This window comes from Lynx rufus, unplaced genomic scaffold (assembly GCF_022079265.1).
Source record: "Lynx rufus isolate CCGP_SWC_20201006 ecotype Redwood Valley unplaced genomic scaffold, mLynRuf1.p SCAF_5, whole genome shotgun sequence".
NCBI classification, from domain to species: domain Eukaryota; kingdom Metazoa; phylum Chordata; class Mammalia; order Carnivora; family Felidae; genus Lynx; species Lynx rufus.
The window spans coordinates 10,679,060-10,697,281 of record NW_025814867.1 but is presented as its reverse complement, the minus strand read 5'-3'; the positions used below and the strand labels follow the sequence as shown (position 1 = coordinate 10,697,281).

General features: G+C 48.1%; 1 protein-coding gene and 1 long non-coding RNA gene across 4 annotated transcripts in view; one reads left to right on the top strand and one right to left on the bottom strand.

Annotated features, from left to right (window-relative positions):
• CMTM7 (CKLF like MARVEL transmembrane domain containing 7) overlaps positions 1–8,442 on the top strand; it is a 50,479-nt gene extending 42,037 nt beyond the window's left edge. For 2 of the 3 annotated variants that reach the window (XM_047099418.1, XM_047099420.1), the window contains exons 3-5: positions 2,341–2,484; positions 5,327–5,408; positions 8,112–8,442. In XM_047099418.1, the coding sequence (XP_046955374.1) occupies positions 2,341–2,484; positions 5,327–5,408; positions 8,112–8,125 (240 nt within the window). In that variant the 3' untranslated portion in view covers positions 8,126–8,442. The remainder of the gene's footprint in view (positions 1–2,340; positions 2,485–5,326; positions 5,409–8,111) is intronic. The other variant, XM_047099419.1, reaches the window with a different exon arrangement.
• Positions 8,443–10,533: 2,091 nt separating this feature from the next.
• On the bottom strand, positions 10,534–17,694 carry LOC124526428 (uncharacterized). Its single transcript, XR_006965666.1, has 3 exons — positions 16,031–17,694; positions 14,302–14,397; positions 10,534–13,455 (listed from the first exon to the last, which is right to left on the bottom strand). It is a non-coding gene; the product is annotated as an uncharacterized LOC124526428 (long non-coding RNA).
• Between the last annotated feature and the right edge of the window lie 528 nt (positions 17,695–18,222).

Below are 18,222 nucleotides of genomic sequence, written 5' to 3'. Positions count from 1 at the left end.
CTTTAGATTTATTTTGATCTTCTTTTTCCAATGTCTTAAGGTAAAGATTAGGTTATTAATTTGAAACCTTTCTTCTTTTTTAGTATAGGTCTGTACAGCTATAAATTTCTTTCTGAGCACTGCTTTAGCTGCATCCCATAATTTGAGTCTATTATGTCTTCATTTTCATTCATCTGCAAGTATCTTCTAATTTTCCTTGTGGTTTTGTCTCTAATTGGCCCATTAGTTAGGAATGTGTTATTTTGTACATATCTGTGGGTTTCCCAAATTTCTTCCTGCTATTGCTTTCTAATTTCATTCTGTTGTAGCTGAAGAACATACTTCATGTAATTTCAATATTTCACATTTATTGAGTTTTATTTTATGGTTTAACATATAGTGTATCCTAGAGAATATTTTATTTGCATTTGAGAGGAATGTATATTCTGTTGTTGGGTAGAGTGTTTTATAGATGTTAGGTTAGGTTTAGTTGCCTTATAGTATTGAGTCTTCTATTTCCTTGTTGATCTTCTCCCTAATTGTTCTATACATTATTGAAAGTAGGGTATTGAAGCTTCCAACTATTATTTTTGAATTATCTATTTCTCCCTTCATCTCTTTGAGTTTTTGCTTCATGTTAGGTGAATTCGTGTTTATAATTGTCTGTCTTCCTGACGGATTGACGTTTTCATCATTATAAAATGTCCCTCTTTATCTTTGGTAACATTTTTTGTTTTAACATCTATTTTGTCTGACACCAGTATAACGCCTCCAGTTTTCTTTTGGTTGCTGTTTGAATGGAAGCTTCTACTTTCAATCTGTTTGTATCTTTGAATATAAGGCTTTCTCCAGTAGACTAGTTGAATCTTTTTTTTTTTTTTAAATCCAGCCTGACAACCTCTGCTTCTTGTTTGGATTGTTTTAATTATTCACATTTAATGTTATTACCCGCTATGTTATTTTGAGAGACCTTTCCTTTGTGTTCCTAAGTTACAAGGCTCCTTTCAAAGTTATGACACCTTTCTGCTTCTTTTGAGAACAAGCTCCTCTGATAACGATACTGATAATGAACAAGCAGAGGAGGGAATAAAAGCTGGGGACAAGAATAGGGGTGGGCTGAGAACGGAATGAGAATGTTGGAGGGGTTAGCTCAGCCCCACATTTTCGATGGGGCACTACTGGGGCATCTTCCATTTAGGACTCTCTCAAGTCAGTTTTCCGTACCCCATGTCATAGTCCTCTCACGTCATAGTCCTCTTTCTTTGTGGGTGAGAATCTTGGAGGGAGGGAACTTCACTTACTAATCTGCTCTTCAGTCAAATCTCTGTGATCTACTTTCTGATAATTCCTTTCTAGTCCGTAAAGGGGAAATTTGGGTGTTTGATTTTGCCCAGCTTTCAGAGGAGCTGCTGCTTAAAAGCGGAACGCTTTTCCAGAATTTCATAGGTGACTACCCTGATGGGCAGAACTTCACGAAGGACTAATTTCCAAGTTCTCACCGATGACAATTAAAAATGAATACACTCTGGATCCCGCGGGAGTACTCTCCCAGCCCTCAGCCCCAGTTCCCCTCTGATCTGGTGTTTAATGGGGAGAAAGAAGGAGGAGGTGGAAGTCATGCTGCTGAATGCAGGAGGTTCAGCCTCATTCAGGGTCTGTGGAGATGCCATTTTAAGCATGGGGTTGAATGGGGTGGAGGCGGACGGAAGCAACGGTGGAGTCTGCCCTGCCAACCAACTCCTCAGCAGAGTGTGATGAAATGAGGACCAAACCAGGAGGCTCGGGTGCCAGAAAGCTGGCTCCCCCACCCCCACAAGCACATCACAGAAGGGCCCTGACCTCACTCTAAGCTCCGACTCCAAGTCTGAGGGGCCGAGCATCTCAAGTCCACACCTACAACTGTTCACAGGGCGGGTGGGCACCCCAGGCCGCCACCAAAGCCAGCACGTTGTTAGACGAGAACTTTCTCGGAAGCAGAAGCGTCAGACACACCTCTCTTTGAGGGGCTTTGCCTCTCAGAGCTGGAGCTGCCTTTAAACTCTCCAGCCTGGGAGCCATGAGGACCTGTTTGCTCTAGCTCTCGCCAGACGTCAGGGTACTGTCTACAGATTGCTCTCAGGAGTGGAGCCGTCCTTAGTGGATATCTTTCCTCACGCGACAAGTGTCCTTTCTCTCTGTTGCCTCTCTGGCTGCCTGCTGGCTCCTTTTCTGTCTCGCAGGGGCTCATCCTGGCCAGCCTTCCGTATCTGCTGCCTGTGAGCTAACTGCTGTGGTCAGAGTTCCTCTCTTCTGTGCCCAGTTGCCTCTGAGAACCAGGAGCGGACCTCCCGACCCACTGCTTTGCTTTGTTTTTGTCCCCAGGAACTTCTGCACTATTTAATCGGTACCCTGCTCCTCCTAATCGCCTCCATTGTGGCAGCCTCCAAGAGTTACAGCCAGAGCGGACTGGTAGCTGGAGCGGTGAGGACGGTCTCGGGGGACACTTCACGCACGAGTTCACCTCTAGTACATTTTCTTCCTGATGGGCAGCGAAGGGATTGCTTCCCGGGGCCTTTCTTCCCTAGAAAAGTACCCGTCAGTACCCGCCTCGATCCAGCCAGCAGCAGTCTCCAAAGAGCCTTAAACTTGGGCCCACAGCAGAGGGTCTCAGCAGGTGGACCGTCAGGCTTCTGGCACACACAGATGGCCCGTGGCCCAGCCCTCTCTCTCACGAAGCCACTGCTTAAACCAGGGGGCCATTCGGCGTTAATGCACATGCCCATTGGAGTCATGTGTTTGTGGCTACCTCAGTGTTGTGCGGGCAGATTCCAAGGCCACGTTAGGGCCCACGGGAAGAGGATGTGATCAGTTAGTGATACCTGTCACGAGTCCTGGCTTTGCTGGTCCTGATTGATAACCATATTCAGGCCAGGAAGTAACACTTTTAGACCTTTCAAAGGTGAGAATTGATCGATCTGATAGCCTGAATAGAACCATGGAAATGTATAAAAATAAGAGTGCTGTGGGGCTGTGTTTACCACCCCCACACACACATATTTTCATATGTGTGTATACTATACATATATATGTATTATTTAAAAAATTTTTTTTAATGTTTGTTTATTTTTGAGAGAGAGAGAGAGACAGAGCACGAGCAGGGGAGGGTCAGAGAGAGAGGGAGACACAGAATCCGAAGCAGGCTCCAGGCTCTGAGTCGTCAGCACAGAGCCCGACACGGGGCTCAAACTCACAGACCGCGAGATCATGATCTGAGCTGAAGGTAGACACTTAACTGAGCCACCCAGGCGCCCCTGCATTTATTATTACTTAACGATGCATAGATTCCTGCAATCTGGTTTCTGATTTAGCTCACTGGTTACAGTTTGGTGGCCTGTGGGCCAGTACGGATTTGCCTCATTTTGAGTTTTAAGAAAAGCTGCACGGGACAGTCACTCTTTCATGTACGTGTCAACAAAATTCTCCAGACTTCGGGTTGGGAGTGGTTTAGTGCCTGGAGTTCCACTGAGGGGTGGGGTCTGTCCTCCAAAGGTGGGGAGGGGGGCAGCCAAGCCTCTCAACACTCATGGGCCTTCGGTGCCTCGCGCAGCCACCCCTCCCCACCCCTGCAATCCCCAAGGACGGGAGTGAATGCTACCTACAGGTTACCACCTGCTTGATTATAGGCCGGCTGGTGCCCACTGTGTCAGAGCCACACGGGAGGCTCCCACTGGGTTTTAGGATTCAGGTTGCACATAACCGTGTCTGTTAGCCTTAGAATTCCAATAAGCCCCATTTATCATACACCGTCTTTGTGCCTAGGACAAAGCCTGGGCCATGAGGGAGCCAGAAGAAATAAAAAGACATGGACCTTGCTTATGAGAAAATGGTAATCTAGTTCAGGAGTCAAGGCCAAGGCGCATGAAACAATTAGCAAACAAGGCAGTGTTGTCCAGAATAGCATTATGTAGCGATATAATAAACTGTTCAATTATGCAGTGCAGACAGTTGGGGACCGGGATAGTATATAATGTGCTAATTGTGCAGGACAGACAATGAGGGGCTAGGACAGGCTCCAATAGGCTAATTATGTGGTGCAGACAATCGGTACAAAGGGAGCCAAGGAAAGGGACCTGGGGGAGGGGAGCGGGTGTGGGCCTGTGGGGGCAGCCGCTTATGTAAACCAGAGGCCGGGCCTGAAAAGAAAACCAAACCCTGGAAATCCTGCCGTGGCCTGGCTGCTCCTGGGCTCCTCCTATTGTGTGTCAGCCGTGGCTCTGGCCGCGCCGCAAACCTGAGGCCATGTGCCAGTCTGGGAACATTTGGGCAAAAATACAGAGCAGGGTTCTGTTGATTCCTAGGGCTCAGATCCCATGTCTGGCCCTCGCTATCTCTGTGGCCCTGAGCAAACTAGTTGACTTGCTGTCCTTCCTTGTCTTTAGCGGCCAAATGAGGGGGAGGGGAGGGTACCCGCATCACCCAGCCGGAAACGTGGTAGGAGTTTAAAGGATCAGCACACCTAATGGGCTTAGCACACGGGCGGGCACATAGCAAGTGGTCAATAAATTATACTTGCTGCAGCTGCTGGTGTTGTTGACAAGTAAGGAAATGGCTACAGGCTTCAAAGTTTCATACGAAGACAGCAGAGTCTCTTCGACCATCAGGAGCCTCACACGAGACCCTTTTCCTCCCTGGGCGCCCTGTTCTTTCTTCATCGTTAAATGAGGTTGGACCGGGCTAGGTCAGCTTTCCTAGATAAGCTAGGTCAGCCGCTTGAGCACAGAGTGGAGCCTCAGAATAGAAAGGTGCGCTGCCCTATTTATTTTAGGCTAATACTATTTAAATGTTTGCAGACATGAAACTGCCTGTCAGGGCTTCAGCTTCGGGCTCTTAGCTGGCTACAAAGTGAGACAGAACAGAAAGCCATTAATGAATGAAAGGCAATGCTGCCACATCAGTAAGGTCCATTTGAACATTAGAAATTTAAAAGCCTAAATTAAAATACACAACTTCACCTTTTTCTCTTTCATTAGCCCCGGGTAATTACAGTCCAGTGTCTGGGCCCCAGCTTAGTGGTAAATACAAATCCAAACGTGGGCCCTGAAGTTGCCTAGAGCGAGGAGAGCCAGGAGGTGAAAGCCAGAGCCTGGCTGCCAGGCCTGCGCTAGGGGCCCTGCTGGGGGAGCCGTGGACACAAGGCCTCGTTCCTGCACCTGAGCAGGGACCGGGTGGTCAGCTCCCGTGATTCCCCAGGGCTCCCTCCTGGCCACAGCTGGTCCAGAAACAGGCGCAGGGATGAGAAACAAAGGGCGGCTAGCCTGAGTGATTGGCCCTCGGCCTGGGAACTTCCTTTGCTCTCTCTCCTGTGTAGATCTTCGGTTTCGTGGCCACCTTCCTCTGCCTGGCGAGCATATGGCTGTCCTACAAGATCTCGTGTGTGACCCAGTCAACAGGTGAGTTCTGGTTGCCCGAACACAGATGATCTCTGAAAGTAGAGTTCCCTCTGCTGGGGAACGGGAGGACGGCCTGGTCTGGAGTTCAGCAACAGGGAAGGGCCGCCCACCGTGAGGCGTTGGGGGGGCCAAGGTGGAAAGGTGTCACCCAAGGTTCTCTGCTCCGCACTGTCAGCGCAGCGCCCAACACGGGGCTCGATCTCACAAACTACAGGATCGTGACCTGAGCCGAGATCAAGAGTCGGACGCTTAACCAACTGGGCCACCCAGGTGCCCCGGTGAAGCATTTTCTTTAAATAAGTTCCCTCGTGACAAAAATAAAGTGTAGAGGATTTTGAAAATGCAAATAAGAAAAACAAAATATTTTTAATGAAAACCGTCTATCATCACACACTACCCAGAAATAGCACCTACTGGGTGTCTGTCCTTCCAGTATTTCTTCTCTCTGGTTGGATGGATGGATGGATGGACAGATACAAAGATGTATAGATACATATGTTGCTTTTGTTAAACGATCCAACTTCAGGTATTATTTGTAACCTGTTCTCATTCTCGTACTTAACCATCTATCAGACATTTTCCCCACTTGTTTGGGGATTCTTTTCCATCACATTTTTTAAAAAGATTTTATGTATGTACGTATTTAGATTTTATTTTTAAGTAATCTCTGTGCCCAACTTGGGGCTCGAACTTACAACCCCAAGATCGGGAGTGACATGCTCTAAGGACTGAGCCAGCCAGGTGCCCCTCTTCTCCCATCGCTTTTTGTTAAGTGTTTATTTTTGAGAGAGAGCACGAGCCGGAGAGGGGCAGAGAGAGAGAGACAGAGGATCTGAAGCGGGCTCTGTGCTGACAGCAGAGAGCCGAATGCGGGGCTCGAACTCAACAACTGTGAGATCATGACCTGCTCGGAAGTCGAACATTTAACCGGCTGAGCCATCCACGTGTCCCTCCCATCACTTTTATTTATTTATTTATTTATTTATTTTTAACGTTTATTTTTGAGACAGAGAGAGAGACAGAGCATGAACGGGGGAGGGTCAAAGAGAGGGAGATACAGAATCTGAAACAGGCTCCAGGCTCTGAGCGGTCAGCACAGAGCCCAACGTGGGGCTCGAACTCACGGACCGCGAGATCATGACCTGAGCCGAAGTCGGCCGCTTAACCGACTGAGCCACCCAGGCGCCCCTCTCTCCCATCAGTTTTAATGGCTCTGTGCTGTTGCATTGACTCCAGGGCATGTCTGTGTCATAGTTTACTTGTCTCCTGTCTGGGGTCATTGTGGTTTTTTGTTTTGTTTTGTTTTGTTTTAATTCTTTGCTACTAAACAGTGTTGTAAAGAACACACTTGTAAATATAGCCCCATACTCATCCCTAATATCTTCTACCTCTAGAATGCATTCCTAGAGGTAACACTGCTGAGAGCTTGACCCAGGTATTTTGATTAATCCACCTTTTTCTTTAGCCCAGCCCTTCCTGTCTTTGTTCTTTTTCTTTCTCTTAAAAAAATAACTAAAGGAATATCAGAGTGTGTACAGTACGTGGTCTGAGTTGTCCCGAAGAAACGTTTCCACCAGCTTCCGATTCCCTCTAGAAGTCACTGACAAAAAGAGAACAGGAAGCTGAGGGAGAGGAGGCAGTCACAAGAGACCACAGGCTGTAGGATTCTGTTTACATGAAACGGGCGGAAGAGACACATCCAAAGAGGCAGGAAGTAGATCAGAGGTTGCCAGGAGCTGGGGAGGTGACTGCAGAGGGGTGTGGGCCTTCTCTCGGAAGGGATGAAATATTCCAGAAGTATGGCAGTCAGTGTTTGCACAGTCCTGTGAGTACACGGAAACTGTGGACATGAAGCCTACACTTGAGGTGGGTGAGTTGTACGGTAGGTAGATTTTGTCTCGCTGAAGCTGTTTAAGGGAGAAATCAATGAGGGGGCGCCTGGGTGGCTCAGTTGGTTAAGTGCCTGACTCTTGGCTTCGGCTCAGGTCATGATCTTGTGGTCGTGGGATCGAGCCCCGTGTTGGGCTCTGCGCTGAGTGTGGAGTCTGCTTCGTCTCTCTCCTCTCTCTTTGCCCCTCTCGCTCTCTAAATAAATAGATACATAAATAAGTAAAATAAATTTTTAAAAAAACCAATGAAGAAAAGTAGAGAATGTAACAGTTATGGGTAACATCTGAAGGGGAAAATTATGACTTAAAATTATGAAGGAAGAGCCCAAAGAAACTGCAAACACAATGAGAGTCCCTGTGACGATAGGCCTGGGTGGGGAAGAGGAAGGATAGAAACCCCCTGTCCCCCCGCCCGTACTTTTTTTCTTTTCTGTTAGAAATGTATTTAGAGGGGCACCTGGGTGGCTCAGTTGGTTAAGCGGCCGACTTCGGCTCAGGTCATGATCTCACGGTCCGTGAGTTCGAGCCCCGCGTCGGGCTCTGTGCTGACAGCTCAGAGCCTGGAGCCTGCTTCGGATTCTGTGTCTCCCTCTCTCTCTGACCCTCCCCTGTTCATGCTCGGTCTCAAAAATAAATAAACATAAAAAAAAAAAAAAGAAATGTATTTAGAAGGAAAAAACGAATTCCAATGGTAGTTGTTGCTGGGCGGAGGAAGGAAGTGCTCTGAGCAGAGCTGGGGGGCAGCCTCCTGATGTGTGGCTTCTGGGTGGGCCTGCCCTGCCCGCCGTCCTAACTTTGCCGCTTCCTTCCCAAGATGCCGCTGTCTGAGGACACCCTGCGCCCCGGCCCGAGGCAGGCCCTGAGACGGGAGCGTCGGGGGGCCGGCGCCCGGGACGGGCTTCTGAACCTCTGCTCCTGTGCCAAAGCCCTGCCCACACTGCTGGGCACAAGAGGGGCCCTCGGCGTCCTCCTGGACTCCTGAGCCGCTCTCAGCCTTTCTGGTCTTCCTTGGACAATAGTCCTCGCCGCCTGGGAACAAAAGCAGCCTCCAGGGAAATCTGGTCTCTTCCTCCTGCTCTTAGAACCAACTGTCTCAGGGACTGATGACCCCACTTACCTACCACAGCGGAGGGTTTCTGAATACTCCTGCCTAAATCTGCTTCTACTCCACATTCCTCAGGGGGATGAAGCTGCCTTAAGTCCTCTTATAGAAACAAAGCTCTCTCTGGGGCACCAGGGTGGCTCAGTCGGTTAAGTTTCCCACTTCGGCCCAGGTCATGATCTCACGGTTCAAAAGTTCGAGCCCCGTGTCGGGCTCTGTGCTGACAGCTCGGAGCCTGGAACCTGCTTCGGATTCTGAATCTCCCTCTCTCTCTGCCCTCCCCGCTCACGCTCTGTTTCTTTCTCAAAAATAAATAAATATTTTAAAAAATTAACGAAAAAACAAAGCCATCTCCTAATTTATCCAGCTTGGGAAGAAGCCCCTCTTGAGACCAGACCCTCTTTCTTAAGTGAGGCGGGACTGCAGAAGCACTGTGTGGTCAGCCCGTGTTGCAGGCCTCAGTCTTAATTACCACTGTGAGTATGTGTGTGGGCATGTGTGGAGGGGGGCGTGTGTGCATGTGTTTTGTAATAAAAATATTGACTGGGCCAATTTCTTATTGGACGAGAAAGCTGTAAACCAGGAGTCGCGTGACAGGGCCCACAAAGCTCATGGGAAAGCACTTGATGCACCCCGGGCCCCCCTCCCCCTACCCCCCCCCCACCTCCCCAGAGATGAGAACACTAAAGGATGAAGACCCTGGCCCCTCAAGATTTGCATATTTTCAGAGTAAATGGATGTTAAGGGTGGAAGCCAGTACTGTTCACACAAGACCTAATAAAGCACTACTCGCGAGCAGCACAAGTGGCCTTAGAAAAAGAGGGAACTTCTGGTACCTACTACAGCATAGATGAACCCCGAAGACATTGTGCCGAGTGAAATAAGCCAGAAGGACAGATGGCTGTGTGATTCCATTTCCAGGAGATTCCTAGAGTAGTTAAAATTCAGAGACTGAAAGAAGGATGGTTGCAGGAGCGGGGGGCTGGCGTGGGGGAATGGGGAGTTCGTGTCTAATGGGTACAGCTTTCAAGCAGGAAGACGGAAACGTTCTGGAGTCAGATGTGGTGGTGGCTGCACAGCATAAATGTAATGCCAATGAGCTGCACCTAAAAGCTGTGAAAGTGGTTAAGTTCTATGTTACGCATAGTTAAAAAAACTTTTTTTTAATGTTTACTTATTTTTGAGAGAGAGAGCGCGAGCAGGGGAGGGGCAGAGAGAAAGGGAGACACAGAATCTGAAGCAGGCTCCAGGCTCCGAGCTGTCGGTACAGAGCCCGACGCGGGGCTCGAACCCACGAACCGTGAGATCACGACCTGAGCGGAAGATCATGACGCTTACCCAACTGAGCCACCCAGGTACCCCATTATGGACTGACTTTATAATAAGTAAATGTTATAAATGTAAATTGATCATTCGTGTTAACATCATATTTCCTGTTTTATATAATAGAGTTTCATATGATCTAGATTGACAAAGTGGGTTTCTCTGCTTAAAAATAACACGTTCAGAAGTCCCTGACAGGAAGGAAGCTGCCGGGCCAGAGCAGTGTACCCAGGTTGGAGGCGGCCAGACACTGAGTGGCTTTCTCATGAAGACCACCGGGCGAGTAACTGGAGCCTGTGGACCTTGTAAGGCGAATGAGGCAACCGGTGGCTTGCTGGGGTTTTATTGTCATTTTCTGTGTATATGAAAATTATGCAAATGAGAAAGACCACGATAAGCTCCATGCAGAGTTGTGCAAAAAAGGTAACATCGCGGTGTGAAGGGTGCCCTTTGGCTCAGCTCTGTAGAGCAGTAACAGCCAGAACAATGGTGACGCTGAATATCGACCTGACCCAAACTATTAAAAACTCATTGCGAGGGCAGGGGTGCATGTGGAGGGCAGCCCAGGGCTGCCAGATGCCCCAAGTGTTGCAGAGAATTTTTAGGCTAAACATTTGAGTTTTAAAAGTTGCCAAATAGGGGCGCCTGGGTGGCTCAGTCAGTTGAGCGCTCGACTTCAGCTCAGGTCATGATCTCACAGTCTGTGAGTTCAAGCCCAGCATCGGGCTCTGTGCTGACAGCTCGGAGCCAGGACCCTGCTTCAGATTCTGTGTCTCCCTCTCTCTATGCCCCTCCCCTGCCCATGCTCTGTCTCAAAAATAAATAAAAACATTAAAAACTAGTAATAATAAAAAAATAAAGGTTGCCAAATAAACTTTTAAAAGATACACTTCAGGCCGAGCCAAATGCGTGCCGAGGCTTTGTGCAGCCCGCGAGCCCTCGGTTTGCGACCCTACCTGACCCGGTGGTTCTGGGGACGGGAAGGAGGGTGGTCTGGCAGCAGGAAGTCAGGGCTGAGGCCGGAGCGCGCGGAGGCTTCTCGGGCCAGCACCTGCTTCCTCCCGAAACCCCAAGCTAATGCGCGGGGCGGGGGCCCTCCCCGGGGTCCCCTGCCGGCAGAGTCGCCTGCTGGCGCGCTGCCACCGGTCGCAGCTGGCCTCAACTTTTCTTCTGCGAAAACAAAACCCTGATGAGCAGGTGGCCGCCCTGCGCGCCCTCGCCTAGCAGCGCGCGCCCTCTTGTGGCAGCGGGGCGCAGCGCGGCATTTAACCAACCTTTGTGACTGTGTGCTTCCCCTTGCCTCACCCCTCCCGTCTCTCCTCTCCCAGCACAACCTCCAGATCCTTCCATCCACCGCATCTTTGCTTTTCTTAATATGTAGCTCTACGGCAGTTACATGGGTTGCCTAGAAAGTGCATAGAAGTCTGGTAGTTATCTGTAATTGAAACAGTCACCGTGCTGTAATGTGGGCCTCACATCTCTCTTCATCCAGCCACCACTGCAGTGCCGGTCCTGCAAGGGCTGTGACAACTTCATGCCACTGTAACCACACAGCTGTGCTCCAGGCCTCCACAGGCGCCTCTTGACTGTCCTGTGGATGCTGCCCAGGGACCCACCCAGCACCCACACATGTGCGGCCGGCAAGTGCAGGAGACTTCCTGCCCTGGGGTGGAACACTGGCCAATGGGACACAGGAGTCAGTGGATACACATCTGTTCTCTCCTGGGACAAACTGTCCTAAGGCAAGTTTTACACCACTTCTCCAGGGACAGTTCTGTGGGACCAAGGGAACAGCCACACAGTGGTGACCAACTCAGTAACACATCCTCGTATCAGCCATCTCCTTCTCAGCTTCACTCCAGATGGTTCGGATGGATATGTGGGTACAGGCAGGAAATATGTGGTGGCTGCATGAATAGCCTTACTCAGGGGTGGCTTTGGAAGACAGGAGTGAGGGGGAATAGGGAGATAACTCCAATGGCCAAAGCCCTGTGCAAGGCATCTGATCATCTACTTTGGTGGAAGTGGCCCAATGAGAAAATATACAGCCTTGGGGACAGGTGAATGGCCAGGGGCCTAGAAAGGGAAAGACCAGTAAGGCCCCGAGGGGTGGATGGGGCAGGAAGGCACTAAAATTCTCAGCCACGCAATTCATTTGAACAATCCGTGGATTTCCTACAAAATAAAAATCCTGGATAATGAGGCCACTAAATGCCACGGAAAAAAGTAGCCCAGAAAAAAACCCCTGCACATACGCCTATATTGTATGATTAAAAGCTCAGGGACCCACAGAATTAAAGGTCCAGGCGGGGCTAGACCGGCTAGGGGCTGTGAGGGTGCACAAACAGCAGAAGCGAAACCTAGAGTGGATTTCACAGCTCCTGTGGAGCCAGGACCTTCATCTGAGCTGATAGCACCCGCACTGCACTAATTAGCGGCAGGACAAGGAGGGGCAAGAATCGGGTATGAGACCGGGTCTCCAGATTCAGCCCCACCCCGAGGAAGCCCCACATATTTCTAAATTTATTAGATACTGGCTGTAGTCGTGTGGCTTTGTGGGCGTTACGTTTGTTTTTCGGTCTGGACTCTGCTCCCTGCTCTTTCCCAACAAACTGCTCGCAGGATGCACACACTGCGACCCCTTGGGGTGGCTCATATAAGGCAGAGGCCAAGCCAAAAAGGGCGTTTACCCATAAAGCTTGCCAAGCATTAACAACGGGAAACAATGCCCTTTCCTGGGAGCAGAAAAGGTGCATTGTCTTCTCCCGCAAGGTTTCACAGAGCCAGGGGTGCCCGTGCAAAGCTTCAAAGCTTCAAGTTGAACACCCCTGCCGGCCACCGGCAGCTGGCGTTACTGTAGAGCAGGGAAGCTTAAAGAACGTGGTCACGTCCATTTCCAGTGCCCGACATCATCAAAGCGCATGAATGTGTTGCTGCCTTCGTGCCTGGCTCTTGGTTTGCGGCCTCGGGTGTTGCTACCACTGTTTTTAGATCGCCTTTCTAGGGGTGGGGGCAGGGGTGTGGAGCGTACATTTTTACCGCTCTGGATTCGCCGGCGATCGAGCATCGGCGTATCGGACACGGCCAGTATCACGTGAACTCCGGGTGGTGACGCAAGCTCTTCCGTAATGGCTCCACGGAGAAAACTGCTCTTGCCTCATCACGTGCCACCCAAGCACAGCTGACGCGAGACAGACGGGACCGTAAATGAGGACCGTAAATGAGAATGCAAGTGTCCGGCCTTCCGCGCGACCATCTTGGAAGCTGTGTCACGACTCGGGGGGCTATTTCCCGGTCACGTTAGGACAGACGTAGCCGCCACTACGAAAGCGGCCCTGCACCAGGACCGGCCGCTGTGCGTACTGGCTGTCGGGGGCCGTCCCTCCAAACCTGGGGATGTTCCCGCAGCCCCCACCCCGACTCATCAGACATGTGTCCACCGGAGCGGGGGCCCGAACGGTGACATCTTGGAAGCCATTCAGGCGGGAGAAGATGCCCCGCCCTAGAGCCCCCGGCCCCTCAGACCGCCGGGAACTACAGGGGTCATGGCGCCGTTGACTGGCACCTTTCGCAGTGAAACCTCCTCCACTTCCGGGCCTCCGACCTCTTGGATTTGAGAACCTCCTCCTGCTGCTGACGGTCGACTGCCAGCGTTACTGAGCCCTAAATGAAACAGTGTCCACTTTCACATTCTCATCTTCCAGTTCGTACGTGGGGCAAGCTCCAGAAAGTCCTATCGAGATAAGAAAACAGATCTTCCGATTCAGGGCCCAGCCCAGCCCCTGAGCCTGTAACCACCTTCACCAGCAAGTGGTCGCCCACCCATCCGGCAGAAATAGTGTTTTCCCTAATGCACTGCTGGCTTAATAAAGGACTTGCCTGTCACGGGAATCAGTGATGAAAGAGCCCCCCCCCCCCCCCCCCCGCCACTGGCACAAGCAGGTCCCCTGCGACGCTGCAGCCATCCAGGGATGGTAAATGGGTCAGGGCCCACCGCAGTGGACACCCCGTGCAATGGGCTGAACACGGGGGACTTCCGGCCAGAGTGCACCACCCCAAGATTTAGTAAACAGTATCTGTAACATTGGCCCATGGCCTGTGTGGTCAGGTGTTTGGGCCACCCAGGACTGGGCTGGCGAAGACATACCATACATTGGGTGCAGCGTCCCCCACCCCCAGAAACACACAGCTATTTAATCACAGACAACAATATTTAAGTTGTATGCATGGTCATGTGAAGCAACCACATCTAGAGAAAAGCACCTAGAGGCACATGTGGAAGGTGCGGGAGGTGTTAAAACAAGATAAAGTAAAAACTACCAGGCAATAACAATGCAGTAGGTGGGAAGAACTGATGGGCATCAGTCCTCACGTCTGTGTGTCATTCGGGAGCCGAGCAGGAGTACTGATTACCCTTGTTTTCCTGACGTCAAATATGCACGCTAAAAATGTGAGTATCACTGCAGAATTTTAGCTGATGAAAGTGGCAGGAACTACAGTCGCCATTTTGTAAACGCAGATAACAGATTCAGAGAAAGGCCAAGGGATGGGAACTTTTAACTAAAAGGTTGACGGGAACCTGCATGGTGGGAGGGATCAGGTGCCAGCATCTGGACCACTCGGGTGCAGTTCGTGCGGGATGGCGGGAGGCACGCGCCATCACCCATAGGAAAACCTTAAAAAAAAGGAAAAGACTGACCTCAATTTAAGCAAGCCTTCAGAGCTATCTTTCAGTTTTCTAATCAGAATACGTCATCTTTAAAATAAAGATCCCACCATTTGCAACTACGTGGATGGAACTGGAGGGTATTATGCTAAGCGCAATTAGCCAGAGAAAGACAAATATCATATGACTTCACTCATATGAGGAATTTAAGATACAAAACAGATGAACATAAAGGAAGGGAAAGAAAAATAATATAAAAACAGGGAGGGGGACAAAACATAAGAGACTTTTAAATACAGACAACAGAGGGTTGCTGGAGGGGTTGTGGGAGGGGAGATGGGCTAAATGGGTAAGGGGCACTAAGGAATCTAGTCCTGAAATCACTGTTGCACTATATGCTAATCTGGATGTAAATTATAAAAAATTAATTAATTTAAAAAATAAAATAAAATAGTGTTAAAAATAATAAAATAAAGATCCCATTCTGGACACCTGCAAAAATAAAGTACCTAGGACAAATCTGACAAAAGATGTACAAGACCTTTTTGAAGAAAACCACAAACTTTATTGGAAAACAATAAAAGACCCAAATCAGTGGAGATTCTAGGTTCACGAATGTTAAGTTAAATCGTAAATCATTTTCCCCCAAATTAATCTATAAATTCAATGCAATTCCAAGAAAAAATTAACAAGGGCTTTTTGTGGAACTTGCCAAATCAATCTTAAAATTTTATAGTAAAAAGTATCTTTATAGTAAAAAGTAAAGTAACCTTTCTCTCAATTTTACTGCAAACCTAAAACTATTCTTAAAAAGTCTTTAAAATAGGGGCACCTGGTTGGCTCAGTTGGTTAAGCGTCCAACTTCAGCTCAGGTCATAATCTCGTGGTTTGTGAGTTTGAGCCCCATGTTGGGCTCTGTGCTGACAGCTCAGAGCCTGGAACCTGCTTCGGATTCTTTGTCTCCCTCGCTCTTGCCCCTCCCCCACTCTCACTCGGTCTTTAGGTCTCTCCAAAGTAAACAAAACATTTAAAAAAAAAAATTCTCTCTCCCTCTGACCTTCTCCCCAGCTCAAAGAAAGAAAGAAAGAAAGAAAAAAAGAAAGAAAGAAAGAAAGAAAGAAAGAAAGAAAAAGTGTTTCAAATAACAAAGTGTTAAGAATACAACAATTTTGAACTTGCCCTCAGGTTATTACGACTTTATCAAGACTATGGTATTAGCATAGGTATAGAAAAAAAGCCTAAGGAAGCCAGCCCCAGACCCACGCATATGCATAAACTTGGTAGATGACAGAAGCAGCCGTTTGTCTATCAGAGGAGCAAAGAGTCACGGAGTGCTCCTACCACATACAGAAATCAGGGTACATTCAAGTACTAAATGTAAAATGCAAACCTTTAAACATTTTAGAAAGCGGCAGGGAACATCTGTGACCTTGAGCTAACAAGAATCGATAAGCAAAGAGACAAAGTATCAAGAAGCAAAGTTAAAATATAAATTATAGACTTTGAGGAGATATTTCCAAGGCACATTACTAACAAAGAATAACACCCATAATATGTCAAGAACTCTCAAATGAGTTTAAAAAAAAAACAAAAACGCACATCAGGGTGAAAAAAAGGCAAAGAATATAAACGAACAACTCACTGATGTGGGGAAGCGTACAAAGTCAACAGCCGAATGAGAAGACGCCCAGGCGTCACCAGTCATAAGGGGAGTGTAAAAGAAAATGAGAGACCATTTCAGCCCCAGATCAGCAAAACTCTTAAGCCAAACTAATACTAAGTGCAAGACAAGAATAAGGAAACAAAGCACCCCCGTACACGGCTGACGCGAAGTCTCCACTTTGGAGACCGTTTGGAAATATTTAGCCATGTTGGAATCCCACACATCCTGCGATGCAACAATTTCTAAGTCCACAACCTACACAGAACTCTTGCACCCGTGCGTGAGATGTTCAAAGATGTCTGTTCCCTGGAACATTGGTTCAAACAGCCAAAAACAAACCACATCAAAATTTTTCTGTCAACAGAGGAAAGGTAAGTAAACTGGCAAATTCGTACCACGGGATGCCAAATAGTAGTTTAAATGAATGAGCTAGAGCTGCGTGTATCAGATATATTTCAAAATACTACCGATTGGAAAAAGCAACCTACGAATGGCTAAATCTAGCATAAATACCATGTCGGACACTGTTTATGGATACATCTCTCTAAATAGTACAGACAATAAAGACAGGAAAGACAGATACCACATTCAAGATCATGTGTGCCTTTGGGAAAGTAAAAAGTAAGATTGGAGGTGGTGGTATTTCAGAAGTGAAACTTCATTTTCTTTCTTAAACAAGGGCCTTTGAAAAAACTATGGCAAAAAGTCATGATCTATTAAAGCTGGGTGGTGTCTGAAATGGGTGTTATCTTCTGTGCTCCCAGTACTCAACAGTTCTCAAAAATTAGAAGTAGCCAATTATGAAGGTCACAGGAAAAAAAAAAAACAGTACTTCCCACCTTTTATTAGACCAATTTTCTAGGGTACACATCACTTGTACAATTATAGTTTAGTCTAAACGTCAGAACTGTTAGTTTTTCTATTTTACATTGCTTTGGGGGTATTCAGGCCTACAAAAATTTCTTAAACTGGGAATTTTATTTTCCCTAGCTGGGGCCCAATCCTTAACATGCTTATGCTAGACACTGCTGAACCCCAAGCCCATGGCGCTTGCTACCAGAACCAATGTGTTCAGGTAACAGACGACTCTATCTGCTTCAAAGGGTATTCACCACTTGAGGAGAGGAATCTGGATTGCTTTAGGCCAATTTCAGTAATGCCGTTCTCCAGGTCAGTAAATGATTCAGAAATGGGCATTTAAAGTCTGTTAGTAAGACAAGTAGGTGAAGTTCACCAAGGGGCTTCTGTGAAAAAAGAACACCTTAGAGACACAGCAATGCACAATCTCTTCTTTGGGCTTTGGACATTGTTGTGCAAGTGGACGATGCCTGGAGATGTCGCCTGTCTTGCTACACCATAAGGGGTCAATCCTGAGGATAAAGACTCACAGCAGAAGATGCATGGGCAGAAAAACATGGAAAGAGTCTGGGTCCCTGATAATACTGCTGAGACGCTGAACTTCGACCAGTCACAGAACGGCCCTACCTGGGCTTATGAAATAAATTTTCCTTACTCTTTAAGACCTATTTATTTAGGTTTTCTGCTCCTTGCGGTTGACGGCACACTGAGACAACTCTTTTTTTTTTTCCATTTGTTTAAGCAACCTCTCCACCAACATGGGGCTTGAACTCACAACACTGAGGTCAAGAGTCGCATGTTCTACCAACTGAGCCAGCCAGGCGCCCCAAGACAATGCTCTTTGTCAAAACAAAACACAAAACTCTGAAGAATGTACGAATTCCAGTGAGCTTCTGATGATTATAAAGATCTTGTTATTCTCACACAGACTGGAGGCGGGAGTTCTGCAAACCACACAAATAGTTGCAGCTTTACCCAGAACCACCCCAGTTTTGTTTCACACTTTCTCTGTCACTGAACAGTCTGAAAGAGAATGTGCCTATTTTGTTTTTAGCATTGTTTAGCCACAACGAGAATTGTGATGGAGAGTCCAAATTTGCTTCTTTGTAAGTATTTAAAGGTGTTTAGTCCGTAACATTCCTTTGCAACTCTTCAGACATGGCTCCCCACAAAGGCGGTTTCAACGTGTGTTCCAACTTCCTACCTGTGCCTCACACCTGGGCAGACGCACAGTCCAGTATCCCACCAAAGTACTTACCAAGATTGTACAGCCAACTCCTAGAACTCTGGAGAAAGTTTTCATCTTCAACATC